The 13448-nt window shown below is 35.0% G+C and overlaps 1 protein-coding gene across 8 annotated transcripts in view; it reads right to left on the bottom strand.

Annotated features, from left to right (window-relative positions):
• LOC101125154 (ankyrin repeat domain-containing protein 36C) overlaps positions 1-13448 on the bottom strand; it is a 156667-nt gene that overhangs the window by 115785 nt on the left and 27434 nt on the right. For 4 of the 8 annotated variants that reach the window (XM_063695572.1, XM_063695573.1, XM_063695571.1 and 1 more), the window contains 9 exons: positions 11144-11172; positions 10977-11049; positions 9265-9293; positions 9099-9171; positions 7296-7326; positions 7056-7109; positions 4450-4516; positions 1862-1922; positions 1265-1295 (listed from right to left, as the gene is read on the bottom strand). In XM_063695572.1, the coding sequence (XP_063551642.1) occupies positions 1265-1295; positions 1862-1922; positions 4450-4516; positions 7056-7109; positions 7296-7326; positions 9099-9171; positions 9265-9293; positions 10977-11049; positions 11144-11172 (448 nt within the window). The remainder of the gene's footprint in view (positions 1-1264; positions 1296-1861; positions 1923-4449; positions 4517-7055; positions 7110-7295; positions 7327-9098; positions 9172-9264; positions 9294-10976; positions 11050-11143; positions 11173-13448) is intronic. The other 4 variants (XM_063695574.1, XM_063695578.1, XM_063695577.1 and 1 more) reach the window with 1 other exon arrangement.

The raw sequence follows: 13448 nt of genomic DNA, 5'->3' as shown, positions 1-13448 counted from the left end.
CCAATCTACATCTTCAAATGTGGCCGTCCCCTGCAAATTCCATTCTTATCCACTTTCATTGGGTTCAACAGCTCATTCAATTCTCATCCTCTTCCACTGTGTTCACTAGAGCCACTCCTTCTTTCTAAAACTGAAATCACTCAGTGACAGAATGATGTAAAAGAAGACTGCATTTTGAACTAAGAAACCTGAGTGCAATTCTCATTTCTCTGATTTACTGTATCCAAATAATTTTCTTTCTTTGAATTTCAGGTTTTCCACCTGAACAACCACTTGATCAGGATGTTAAGCAAGGATTCAAGTATAGAAGATATTTTGTTTAGTCTCTAGGATTTCTTAACATTCCAAAATTCTATGCACCTCTGATTTTGTCTATAGGAAAATGGGGACTATTTAGCTGCCTTAAATGAAAACTATAATAGAAGATCATAAACCCTTAGAAAAGCAGAAGAGAAAGTAAAAAGAAATCAAGAAAATATTATTAAAATGTCACAGAAGGAAAAAAGAAGAATCCAGAAAATAAGAAAAAGTTTCAGCGAACTAGGCAGGGTACTCGCTTAAAGAGAAAACCTAACTGGGTAGGCAGTAAGTGGAGAAATGAATTAGAAATATCCTTTTAATATATGCTAAATATAGTTAACATAACATGGACTATATTTAGACATTCTCCAAGCACAGTAAGATAATATTTTTCTAGGACTGGCCTGGTCTTGCTTATGAAAAACTTAGGGTCCCGTGGCCACAGATAACTGATAACTGCCTTTAAAATTTGATGGTTAAAAAAAAAGTAATATGGTTACCACTGCCATTTCAAAATATTTGGACAAACTTTTGGAGTAGCCAGGCTTCTAAATAACACTCTAAAGACAGTTAATATATAACAAAATGTGACTTTCTGAATTGATCTGATGTAAATAAGTACCGTGGCCCCATTGCTGCATAGGCCTCTATCCATCTGTGCTTAGGGGCAAATGAAGTGATTTGAGAGCCAGGCAGCATGATGGTCTAATGTTGGGTTGGCTACCTGTTAACTGTGGAATCATGAGCCAATATTTCAGCCTCTTTAAAGCAGAGTTGCCTAATTAGTAAAAAAGCAATAATAGCACAAATAGTTTCTAAAATTGTGTGAAGATGACATGACATGACAAATGTTAAGCATGTAATATGGTGTCTAGCACAGAGTAGAACACTAAACAGATACTAGTTTCTCTTCTCGCTATTCACTTAGTTAACATATCACTTTAAAAAATCTCTGAAATCATACCTGTCAGCAGCCTCTTCAACAGGAGGAAGCGCTATTAAAGAAAAAGTAAAATGCATTTTAAATCAACAATAGAACACTATAGAATACTAAAAACATAAAAGAGCACAGTGGCTTGTTCCTATAATCCCACCTACTCAGAAGGCTGAGGCAGAAGTATCACTTGAGAAGCCAAGGAGTTTGAGACCAGCCTGGGTAACATAGCAAGACTCTATCCTTATAAACATAATAATAATAATCAACAAGGCCTGGTGTGGTGGGTCATGCCTGTAATCCTAGCAGTTTGGGAGGCCTAGGCGGGGGAATCACTTGAGGTCAAAAGTTTGAGACCAGCCTGGACAACATGGTGAAACTCCAAATCTACTAAAAATACAAAAAGTAGCCAGGTGTGGTGGTGCACGCCTGTAATCCCAGCTACTCGGGAGGCTGAGGCAGGAGAATCACTTGAACCCAGGAGGTGGAAACTGCAGTGAGCCAAGATAGCACCACTGCACTCCAGCCTGTGCTGCAGACTAGTAAGACTGTGTTTCACAAAGAAAAAAAAAAAAAACAAATGAAGAATCAGTAAATACTACAATAGGCAGGCTTCAAATAACTTACTATCTTCTATAGATCGTGGAGAAATAATCTTTCTCTTTGGGATGTATAGTTTTGAAGTAATCTAGAAGAAAAACACAATAGGTTTAAGAATAACATGGAGCAAGTTAAAATAAGGATAATACCCACCATTACTACATGATCTAACAGGAAAAGTATGGACGTTGAAATCACTCATATGTAGATTCAAACCTCAAGTCTGCCATTTACTTATCTACAGATTCACATGGGGTGATGGTTATGATTGGTGATACAGATATCTTCAAAATGTTACTCCTTTCAACCCATGTTGATTATTATACAAATACTATGATATTCATTAGTTTCTTTTATTAACCACAACAAACTAGGACAAAAATGTACTCATATGTAATTTAGAGTATTATTGAATAAAACTAATAATAAAAAAAGTAAATTAATCACATTATTTTTCAAAATAGGTATGCATGATGTATGTTTGTGTGAATTACTTTCTGTGGGAAAAAATGTGAGAATGTAGTTTTTAGTAGTACTATATTTAAATGGGTTGTCATCAGAAACAGTACAAGTTGCTTCTATTCAGCGTGTCAAAAGCTAAAAACAAATTATAGTATAACTTCAGCTCCTTCCAAAAAAGACAGAAAAAAACAACCATCCACCTTATGGAGCAATGATTCATGAATGAAGGCCACACATAGCTACTAAATAGAAAGCTGTAACTAAGTATCCTGACAATAGAAACAGAAGTGAAATGAAAGAATAGACACTAAAGACATGTGGTCTGCAAGGAGAAAGTTAGACTGAGGTAAATCATTTTTAAACAAAGGGGAAGGAGGGAGCAACAAACAAAAAAAGAGACATGACCAGTCAATCAAATATAAGCTTAAAAGAAAAGCTTGTGTTCATAATATATGCCTAATAATACTGGTTAGCATTTACTCGACAATCTGTTTTGTGTAAATACTTATGTAATAAAGAGTTTCATTTCTTTACTATAAAATAACACATCCCAAGAGTTAACCATGATGATTGATCTGAAAACTGACACATTCTTACTACAGAGAGAGAGAGAGGGAAAGAAAAAAAAAAACAATAAAATTCCAGCAACTTAACACCTGGAGAAAGAATTTTTATTCAGAATTTGAAAGAGTAATGTATGTCCCGAAAAAAAGGTATTTAATAGAACATGATTGGGGCTTTAAAAATTTAAGAAAATTTAATCTAAAATCCTAATCTAAGCTTCCAGTTGGAAGATATTAGAAAACAGGCTGTATCCACCTTTCCTATTTCCTTTTCATCTTTTCTAAATTTTATTTTCTTCTATATGACATATTTTCTCAACATAACTCACCTAAACTTATACATTCTCAACATTAGAAAAAAAGATAAATTCAAAACATTCAAGACATTTAATAGATTTAATTATTAGATATGTCATGCATATTAGGTTACCTGTAACATTCCATTATGAGAAAGCCCATTTACCTGTTTGTTGATTCACATTAAAAACTATTAAAGTGTTTCTTACATGCAAGACCTTATTCTGTGTATTCCAGGACACATACAAATAGGTTTTCTAGTTTCAAGTGCCTCATAGTAACGCAGGAGCTTTACAATTATTTTTTCAATAACTAAGCACAAAAGCCTCTGAAATTTGAAATTTAGAATGCGATACAAAGACCCTGAGTGGATTCTTTTTAATTACAATGCAAAAACATTGTATAATTAAAGTCTGACCATAAAAATATGAAGAGTCTCTGTTTATCAAACAGGTTATTTAAACAAAATGCATATTTTTCAATTAAATAAAGAGTTTAAAGTATACTCTAAATAAAAAAGGCTTGGAAAACACAGTGTAAACTCTCTCTAATACAGATTTGAGAACAGAATTTGAATTTCTAATATTCCACAATTTTTTAAAATTAGAGATAAGCACTTGTTATATTGCCAAGCTTGGTCTTAAACTCCTGGGCTCAAGAAATTCTCCTGACTTGATCTCTTGAATAGGTGGGACTACAGGCACATGATACCATGTCTAGTTAAATTTCTACAATTTCTAATATTATTTTAGTCTAATTACAGAGCCAGGAATAAAAATAAAGAAATAGCTCTCTGCAAAAATACAGTATGATATCAAAATATGTGCACAAGAAATAAAAAGAAACTATATGCTATGTGTAACAGAGTGATTCAATGATTTCTTTGATAAGTCATCTGATGTATTAAAGATTCATTTAAACAGAGGTATTATTAGTCATACTCATATGATATACAACTCAAAGTAAAAACACTCAAATAAGCCTAGACCAAAATTTGTATATCCTCTTCTGTGGGAAAGCATTCCCGAACCACATTTTTCTGTCACTGTGTATTTCCCAGCAATTTTTTTTTCAGATCATACCTCTCAAAGTATTTACCAACTATTTCTTATTTGCCAAAGTAAAAAAAATTAAAATTAACCCCTCCCATTTCTTTAAAATGGTTTTCTCTAATAAAAGTTTTAATACTAACATAAAACAATGATAGGTAGACAACTGCTAAGTTTTAGACGAAAATAATATAAAAAATGAGATTAAGAGTGAGAAAATTAATTTCACAAGAGAGTACTCTACCTCAGATTCCAAAGCAAACTCATCCTCTGTCACAGGCTGTGCAACAGCATCCGGTCTGTAGAGACTCCTACAGAGCAAAAAGATACAGCAAAAATGAGCACGTTCATTTCTTAAAAGAAAACAAAAACCGTCAGTCTATACGTGTATGTCCACTCCAAAAAAATGGTAAAACAAAGTCTGAGGAAACTCAGTTATCTGCATATTAAATAATATTTCTTGGTATAATTAAGATATGGCTTCCATTTTAGAAAACATTTCAGTTACCTATTTCTGCCTCCAACTCTCCCAACCTATGAAATATCCAATGCAGACTCACCCTTAAACCCATAACAAATAGTGACAGGCATTATAATGGCATGGCCAGACAATAATTTGTCCTTATAAATTATCTACCATAAAGGCTAAACTGAAAATCCAGTTGATATCTGACACAACTTTTGTTACTGAACTGGAGTCAACCTGATAACCTAAAACAAGGTAGAAAAGTCATGGTCTCTTCTCCATTATCTATTTCTGATTCAAAGACTAATCTGTGTCACTGGAAAATGGGAGTCTTAGATCTTCAGCATGTAAGCTACTTAAAGAGGGCCCATTGATTCTCTTCACCCTAGAACACTACAGGGAGCCCCCTGAGACACTGCAAATGTTTGAAAGCTGAGTGTACAAAAGTCAAAGTACAAATGTATATGTTGTTAGATTGTTATTGGGAATATTCTTCACAGAAGATTAAAACATTAAAAATTTTAAAATCCAATTATCGTCATTATACAGATCCTGCCTTATTCAGATCCACAAAAACCAGCAAGCTTAAGAACCTTCACAGACACTCAGATACCCAAGAGAGAGACTGCTGGAAAAGTCTCCCTCCTAAGTACTTATAGCTCCATTTCATTCATCACTATCTAAATATCTTCCTTCCTATGGGCTCCCACTTCTGGATCTCTCTTCTGCAGGGATCTGTGGCAATCTCCAATCTATATCTTCAGACTAGGAAAGCCCAGATTCCTCAAAAGATGGGCTAACATAATTGAGAGTAGGAGCTCTCTATTCCTCTGCTTCTGGAAAGTAAGTTAGTCTCAGTCATCCACCCCAAGCATATGCATGTTACCAACTACCCAAATGAAGCTTCATTGCTGGTTTGCCGGCCAATCCTACATTTGTCCTACCCTACATGTACATGAGAGAATTGAGAAAAGAGTCAGAAAAAAAGAGACATCCACCCTGGATCACAGATCTATGTACTTAAGCAATCTCCAGCTCCCTAGTTCTTGAGGGATTCTAAGCCCTCTGTAAGCTGGGATGGAAGAAGATGATACCACATTCCTATCTCCTCTGGAGACTCTTTCCAGTGGCTCAAATTCTTTTAACATTTTTCAATAAAACCTTGAAGTTTGTCAGTTCCTCGAGTTAAACAAACAAAAAGGCAGCAAACTCTTCAGAACTCCTTGAACGCCATATTCTAATATGCCTTTCTTGATAGCTCCCAACATCCTGTGTTATCATTTCCCTTATCTTTATCAAACTTGCATTAAACCAAATATTCAGATTTTTCCCTAAAACCCTCATTTCTATCAAACTAAGAGTTTGTTTCTCTTCAAATTTGGCTGTCCCCTGCAAATTCCATTCTTATTCACTTTCATTGGGTTCAACAGCTCATTCCATTCTCATCCTCTTCCACTGTGTTCACTAGAGCCACTCCCTCTTTCTAAAACTAAAATCACTCAATGACAGAATGATGTAAAAGAAGACTGCGTTTTGAACTAAGAAACCTGAGTGCAATTCTCATTTCTCTGATTTACTGTATCCAAATAATTTTCTCTCTTTGAGTTTCAGGTTCTCCACCTGAACAACCACTTGATCAGGATGTTGAGCAAGGATTCAAGCACTAGAGGATACTTTGTTTAGTCTCTAGGATTTCTTAACATTCTGAAATTCTATGCACCTCTGATTGTGTCTGTAGGAAAATGGGGAATATTTAGCTGCCATACATGAAAACTATAAAAGAAGATCTTAAACCCTAAGAAAAGCGGTAGAGACAGTGAAAAGAAATCAAGAAAATACTAAAATGTCATAGAAGGAAAAAAGAAGAATCCACAAAATAAGAAAAAGCTTCAGCAAACTAGGCAGGGTACTCACTTAAAGAGAAAACCTAACTGAGTAGGGAGTAAGTAGAGAAATGAATTAGAAATATCATTTTAATATATGCTAAATATAGTTGTCATAACATGGTCTATATTTAGATATTCTCCATGCACAGTAAAATAATATTTTTCTAGGACTGGCCTAGTCTTGCTTACAAAAAACTTAGGGTCTTGTGGCCACAGGTAACTGATATCTGCCTTTAAAATTTTGATGGTTTAAAAAAAAAGTAATATAGTTACCACTGCCAGTTCCAAAATATTTGGACAAAGTTTTGGAGTATCCAGGCTTCTAAGAAATACTCTAAAGAGAGTTAATATATAACAAAATGTGACTTTCTGAATTGATCTGAGTTAAACCAGTACCGTCATCACATTGCTGCATAGGTCTGTATCCATCTATGCTTAGGGGCAAATGAAGTGATTAGAGAGCCAGGCAGGATGATGGTCAAATCATGGGTTGCCTACCTGTTAACTGTGGAATCATGAGCCAATATTTCAACCTCTTTAAAGCAGAGTTGCCTAATTAGTAAAAAAGCAATAATAGCACAAATAGTTTGTAAAGCTGTGTGGAGATGACATGACATGATAAATATTAAGCATGTAATACGGTGTCTAGCACAGAGGAGAACACTAAATGGATACTAGTTTCTATTCTCTCTATTAACTAAGTTAACGTATCACTTTAAAAAATCTGTAAAATCATACCTGTTTAAACACTGTTCAACAGCAGGAAGCACTATTAAACAAAAAGTAAAATGCATTTTAAATCAACAATAGGAACCTATAAAATATTAAAAACATAAAAGAGCACAGTGACTTGTTCCTATAATCTCAGCTACTCAAAAGGCTGAGGCAGAAGTATCACTTGAGAAGCCCAGGCATTTCAGACCAGCTTGGGCAGCACAGAAACACTCTATCTTTATTTTTAAAAAGTTAAAAAAAAAGAATCATGTAGGCAGGGCTTGGTGGGTCACGTCTGTAATCCCAGCACTTTGTGAGGCTGAGGTGGGTGGATAACTTGAGGTCAGGAGTTCGAGACCAACCTGGCCAACATGGCAAAACCCGGTCTACAGTAAAAATACAAAAATTACCAGGTTGGTGGTGCACACCTGTAAACTCAGCTACTCAGGAGACTGAGACAGGAGAATCACTTGAAACCAGAAGGTTAAAGTTGAAGTGAGCCTGGTTCACGCATGTCTTTCATACAAGACATCAGAAGGATTTAAACCATTCTACTACAAATATTCATCATGCTCTTTGACTTGCCGGACAATTGAGAAGGTACACAATGACAATTACACTTTAGATGAATGTACGCTTCAAAGCTCCTCAGTGGAAGTGTCCTGAATTGGTCAGCTTGGATATATGTTTGGTGAATCCTATTATATGCTATTCATTATTTTTCATACCCATGTGGTATAATACTGAGCCTACACTTTTGTATTTTCTGGTTTAACCTTCAGAAACTTTTGTCAGTCACCCATGGGAACAAGGTATAATATACAAACCAAATCAAAATGTATAAAAAATTATCAAATTTGATATACTTACACAAAATAAAGTTGCTACAAGCATTAGATCTGAATAAGGTTGTCCATTTGGAAATCACTTCAATATTAATTAAAAATAAATATTTTAGGTGTCAATTAAAGAATTTAATATTATTTTTGTTTCTAAAATAGTCTGGTTTGAAGGATCATGTTATTCTCTAAACTATTTTCATTAAATTGCCATTTTATCCAAAAGTTAGCACTCTGAACAACAAAGCCAATGTATGCATATTTACATTTATCTCATTTGACTAACTGATAACAACAAAACTTACACCTCTGATGCCCAGTAATAACAAAGAGGGGTAACAGGTGACTGTGGTTCATCACAATTCCAGCACTCTATCCTGCTTCCAGTAGTTCCAGGAGCAGCAAAAATCAAATTTTCCTTTATGCAAATATTCTAAATGCATCTGAAGTGAGTTCCCTCAGGTTTCCTCAGCAGAAACCCTAAAATTAAATAAATAACTTCTTTTCCCTTCTTCCTGCCTCACAATCCCTCTTCCGTGAGGAAAATAATTACTACATCAGTGGTCTTGTTACTTCTCGTTCTATAGTGTTTATGGCCTATTACGATCACTTCTTCCCTCTGGTTTTAGCAATGTGATCAGGCGCCTATAATTTCTAGTACTTCATCTTATTCTCCTTCCCCTCTTGATGGAGACAAGCTGTAGAATTAAAGCAAAATTATGCTGTCCCCTCAGCCTGTTGTATCTTGAACTGCTCTCCAATGGTTCTTCTTCCCAATTTCAATGTAGGGAAGTCTATAATCTTACTACTCAGATCATGGACAAAAATCAGCAGAATCACCATCACTCCAGAACTTATTACAAGTGCAGAATCTCAGGCCCGCTGAATCAGAATGCGCAGCTTCAATGAGCCCCCTGCTGATTTATTCGGGGAAGGGAAGTTCTCTATCTTGAGTGTACATGGCATTAAATGTGTATTGCAATATTACCTGTCCCAGATTTTTGTTCATCTTTTATTTCTGTGGCTGTGTTCGAAAGAGAATTGTCCTTGTCACTTGTATCCTGAGTGGGATTTCAAACAAAATAATCAACACCTACAGTATATTTCATAGACTATACAGTTAATTATTCAAAATATGAATGAGAGTATAATACCTTCAAGGCCGGTTGTTTCTCAGAAGACACTGAAAACCAAAAGGGATACATAATCACTCATATGTAAATATGATAAAGTTGTCCATACATTCATGCAGTGTTAGCATCAAGCTGTATCCTCCTGCCTGAATTAGCCTAGGCTTTGATGTTTTCTACTTTGTGTATTGGGACAGGAACATGACAGAATTACACTGTAGAAAACAGAAGTATAGTCTTCACGCAACAAACACTTCCAATTTCATATGTGATATTATTCCTCACATGTCTATTACTACAATAAACCAGTGTCTATATCAATGTGGATATGCCGAGTGATGAGGACAAATGTGATCTAAAATCAGAGCAGCGACCCATACACTTGGGAATCAATGTCGAAGCAGGTGATTAATGCTCCTGCATGTTTTTCATGTAAGACATCAGAGGGATTTATACCATTATACTACAAATATTTATCATGCTCTTAAACTTGCCTGACAATTGAGCAGGTACACAATGACAATGGCACTTTAGTTGAATGTACACTTCCCAAGTGCTCTGTGGAAGTGTCCCGAATTGATCAGCTTAAATATATGTTTGGTGAATCCTAGCATATAATATTCTTTCTTTCTCACACCCCTCTGGTGTCATAATGTGCCTACATTTCTTGTATCCTCTAGTTTAGCCTTCAGAAAGTTTCTTCATCCACTCACGGTAAGAAAGTATAATATATAAACCTCATCAAAAAGTATAATAAACCATCAAATTTGGCATACTTATACAAAAGAAAGTTACTGAAAGCATTAGATATGAATAAGCTTTTCCACTTGGAAATTGCTCTGATATTCATTGAAAATAACCACTTTAGGAGTCAATTAATGAATTCAACATTATTTTTTTTCTGAAATAGTCTGGTTTGAAGGATCATATTATTCTCTAAACTATTTTCGTTAAATTGCTATTTTATCCAAAAGTTAGTTCCTTGAAAAACAAAGCCAATATATGCATATTCATGATTAGCCTATTTGAATAGCTAATACCAACAGAACATATATCTCTGATGCCCAATAGTAACAAAGAGGGGTAATGAGTCACTGTGGGTTATCACAATTCTAGCAATCTATCCTGCTTCCAGTAGTTCCTGGAGCAGGCAAAATCTAATCTTCTTTTATGCAAATATTCCAAATGCATCTGAAGTGAGTCCCATCAGGTTTCTGCAGCAGAAACCCCAAAATTACATAAATAACATCTTCTTTTCCCTCCTTCTTGCTTCTCAATCCCTCTTCCTTGAGTAAAATAATTACCACATCAGAGGTCTCCTTAGTTCTCTTTCTACATTGTTTATGGGTTATTCCAATCACTTCCTCCATGTGGTTTTAACAATCTGATCTGACACCTATAATTTTTATTACTTAATCTCTTTCTCCTTCCCTTTATGATGGAAACATGCTGTAGAATTAAAGTAAGAATATGCTGTCCCTTAGCCTGTTATATCTTGCACTGCTCTCCAGTCATTCTTGCCAATTTCACTGTGGGGAAGAACATAATCTTACTACTCAGATCATGGCCAAGGACCAGTAGCATTGGCGTCACCCGAGAACTTATTAGAAAAGCAGAATCTCAGGCCTGCTGAATCAGAATGTGCAGATTCAATGAGCTCCCTGCGATTTATTCAGTGAAAAGAAGTTCTCTTCTACCCTGAGTGAACATGACATTAAATGTGTATTCCAAAATACCTGTCCCAGATTTTTGTCCATCCTTTATTTGTGTGGCTATATTCGAAATAGAATCTTCCTTGCCACTTGTAGCCTGAGTGGGATTTGAAACAAAATAATCAATACGTAAAGTATTTTTCACAGACTATATAGTTGATAGTTCAAAACAGAAATGAATGTGTAATTACCTTCAAGGCTGGTTGTTCCTGAGAAGACACTGAAAAGCAAAAGGGATACATAATCAATCATATGTAAATATGATACAATTATCCATACATTCATGCACTGTTACCATCAAGCTGTATCCTCCTGCCCCTATTAGTTTAGGTTTTTATGTTTTATACTTTGTGTCTTGGGACTGGAACATGACAGAAATACACTGAAGAAAACACCAATACAGGCTTCATGAAAAATACACTTACAATTTCCAACGTGATATGATTTTTCATATGTCTAAAACTAAAATGAAGCAGTGTCAGTATCATTGTGGATATATGGAGGGATAAAAACAAATGTGGTCTAAAAGCAGAGGAGCAACCCATGCACCTGGGAATCAATGTCAAAGCAGGTGGTACATGCTGTCACATGTCTTTAGTGCAAGAGATGAGAAGGAAATACACCATTATACTACAACCATTCATCATGCTCTTTAACTTGCCCGATAACTGAGAAGGTACACAATTACGATGACACTTCAGCTGAATGTACACTTCACATCTCCTCAGTGGAAGTGTCCTAAATTGATCAGCTTGGATATATGTTTGGTGAATCCTAGTAGACAGTATTCATTATTTCTCAGAACCATGTGGTGTAATAATTGCCCAAGTTTCTTGTGTTCTCTAGTTCAGCCTTCTGAAAGTTTTTTCATCCACTCACAGCAATAAGGTACAATATATAAACCTCAGTAAAAAGTATCATCATTTATCAATATTGACATACTTCTTCAAAATAAAACTGCTACAAGCATTAGATATTAATAAGCTTTCACATTTGGAAATGACTCCAATATTCATTGAAAATAACCATTTTATTAATCAATTAATGAATTCAACATTATTTTTGTTTCTAAAATAGTCTGGTTTGAAGTATCATGTTATTCTCTGAAGAATTTTCATTAAATTGCTATTGCATCCAAATGTTAGCTCCTTGAAAAACAAAGCCAATGTATGCACATTCATGTTTATTTCATTTGAATAACTAATATCAACAAAATCTATGTCTCTGATTCCCAATAGTAACAAAGAGAAGTAACGAGTCACTGTGGTTTATCTGAATTCTAGTACTCTTTCCTTCTGCCAGTAGTTTCTGGAGCAGCCAAAATCAAATCATCTTTTATGCAAATATCCTAAATGCATCTGATGTGAGTTCAGTTATACTTAGAGTCATAATTTAAAAAATCATTTTCTTTGTACTCATGAAGGCTTCTAATATTCCTACATTTCCCGGATTCAGCAGTTCAGCTCTTTTGCCATCTCTTTTTCCACTTTTGCAAAAACATACATGTCAAAGAAATCATGCATAATCAGATTCCCATGTAAATAAGGTAAACAAAATCTCTAAATCACAAGAGACTTCTTTTCTTATTAATAACCAACCAAATATATACATATGTAAATATATATATATATGTCATGATTGCCAAGAATATTGGTAGTTTTTTTTAGTACTCAAGATATACATTCTTCTATTACTTTGTTTCTAAAGCTAGTTTGATATAATATACCATAGGGGTCTCTCAGGTCCTTTTATGAAATAACTACCTCAGCCAACATAGCTTTCCTAAAGAAAAAAAAAACACTTTTTCTAGATTAAGCTGCATCCCAATATGCTAACTGATGTGAACAAAGCACATATCATTGATGTGCAAAACTTCTAGGGAGGAGAAATGAAACCCTGTGGGTCACCCTCATCCTTCTAACTTCCACTTTCCATTAAGTGACTCCCCAAAGTCTCCTCATCAGAAACCTCCAAATTACCTAGCTAGCTGCTTTCTTTGTTCTGCCCAATTTGACATACACTCTTTTTCGTTCATAAATCTAATATCCATATTGGTGGACTTCATTCTTTGACCTCCACATTCGTTTCTTCATTATTTTCACCACCACTGTATGTGACATCTGTACAATCCCATTCTGACACATGTGAAGATAAGGTTTTGCTTTATTAAAATGTTAAATGTATCAGACACTTGACTAACGTGTACAAACTCCTTCTTCACAAAAGCAGCCCCATGGCTTCCTCTCTCCCATAGACACTCTTTCACAGCTGTTCTTCACTCACATTGGTTTGAGTATCTATCGTCTCTTATTTTGTCTCTATGCTTTCACATCATATTATGAGTTATTATCATAGGCTCAGCAGTTTATCTTACCTATTTTCCTCTCCAGCAGACAGTACTGAGTAGTAAATTAGAATCTTCCAGGATATGAACCCTTTCACGTACACAAGACTTTGTGGAGCTATTTTATGTTTAACTACACATAAAACCATTAT

Source organism: Gorilla gorilla, chromosome 12 (genome assembly GCF_029281585.2).
Source record: "Gorilla gorilla gorilla isolate KB3781 chromosome 12, NHGRI_mGorGor1-v2.1_pri, whole genome shotgun sequence".
Classification (NCBI taxonomy): domain Eukaryota; kingdom Metazoa; phylum Chordata; class Mammalia; order Primates; family Hominidae; genus Gorilla; species Gorilla gorilla.
The sequence above is the reverse complement of the archived record's forward strand: the minus strand, read 5'-3'. Positions and strand labels throughout refer to the sequence as shown.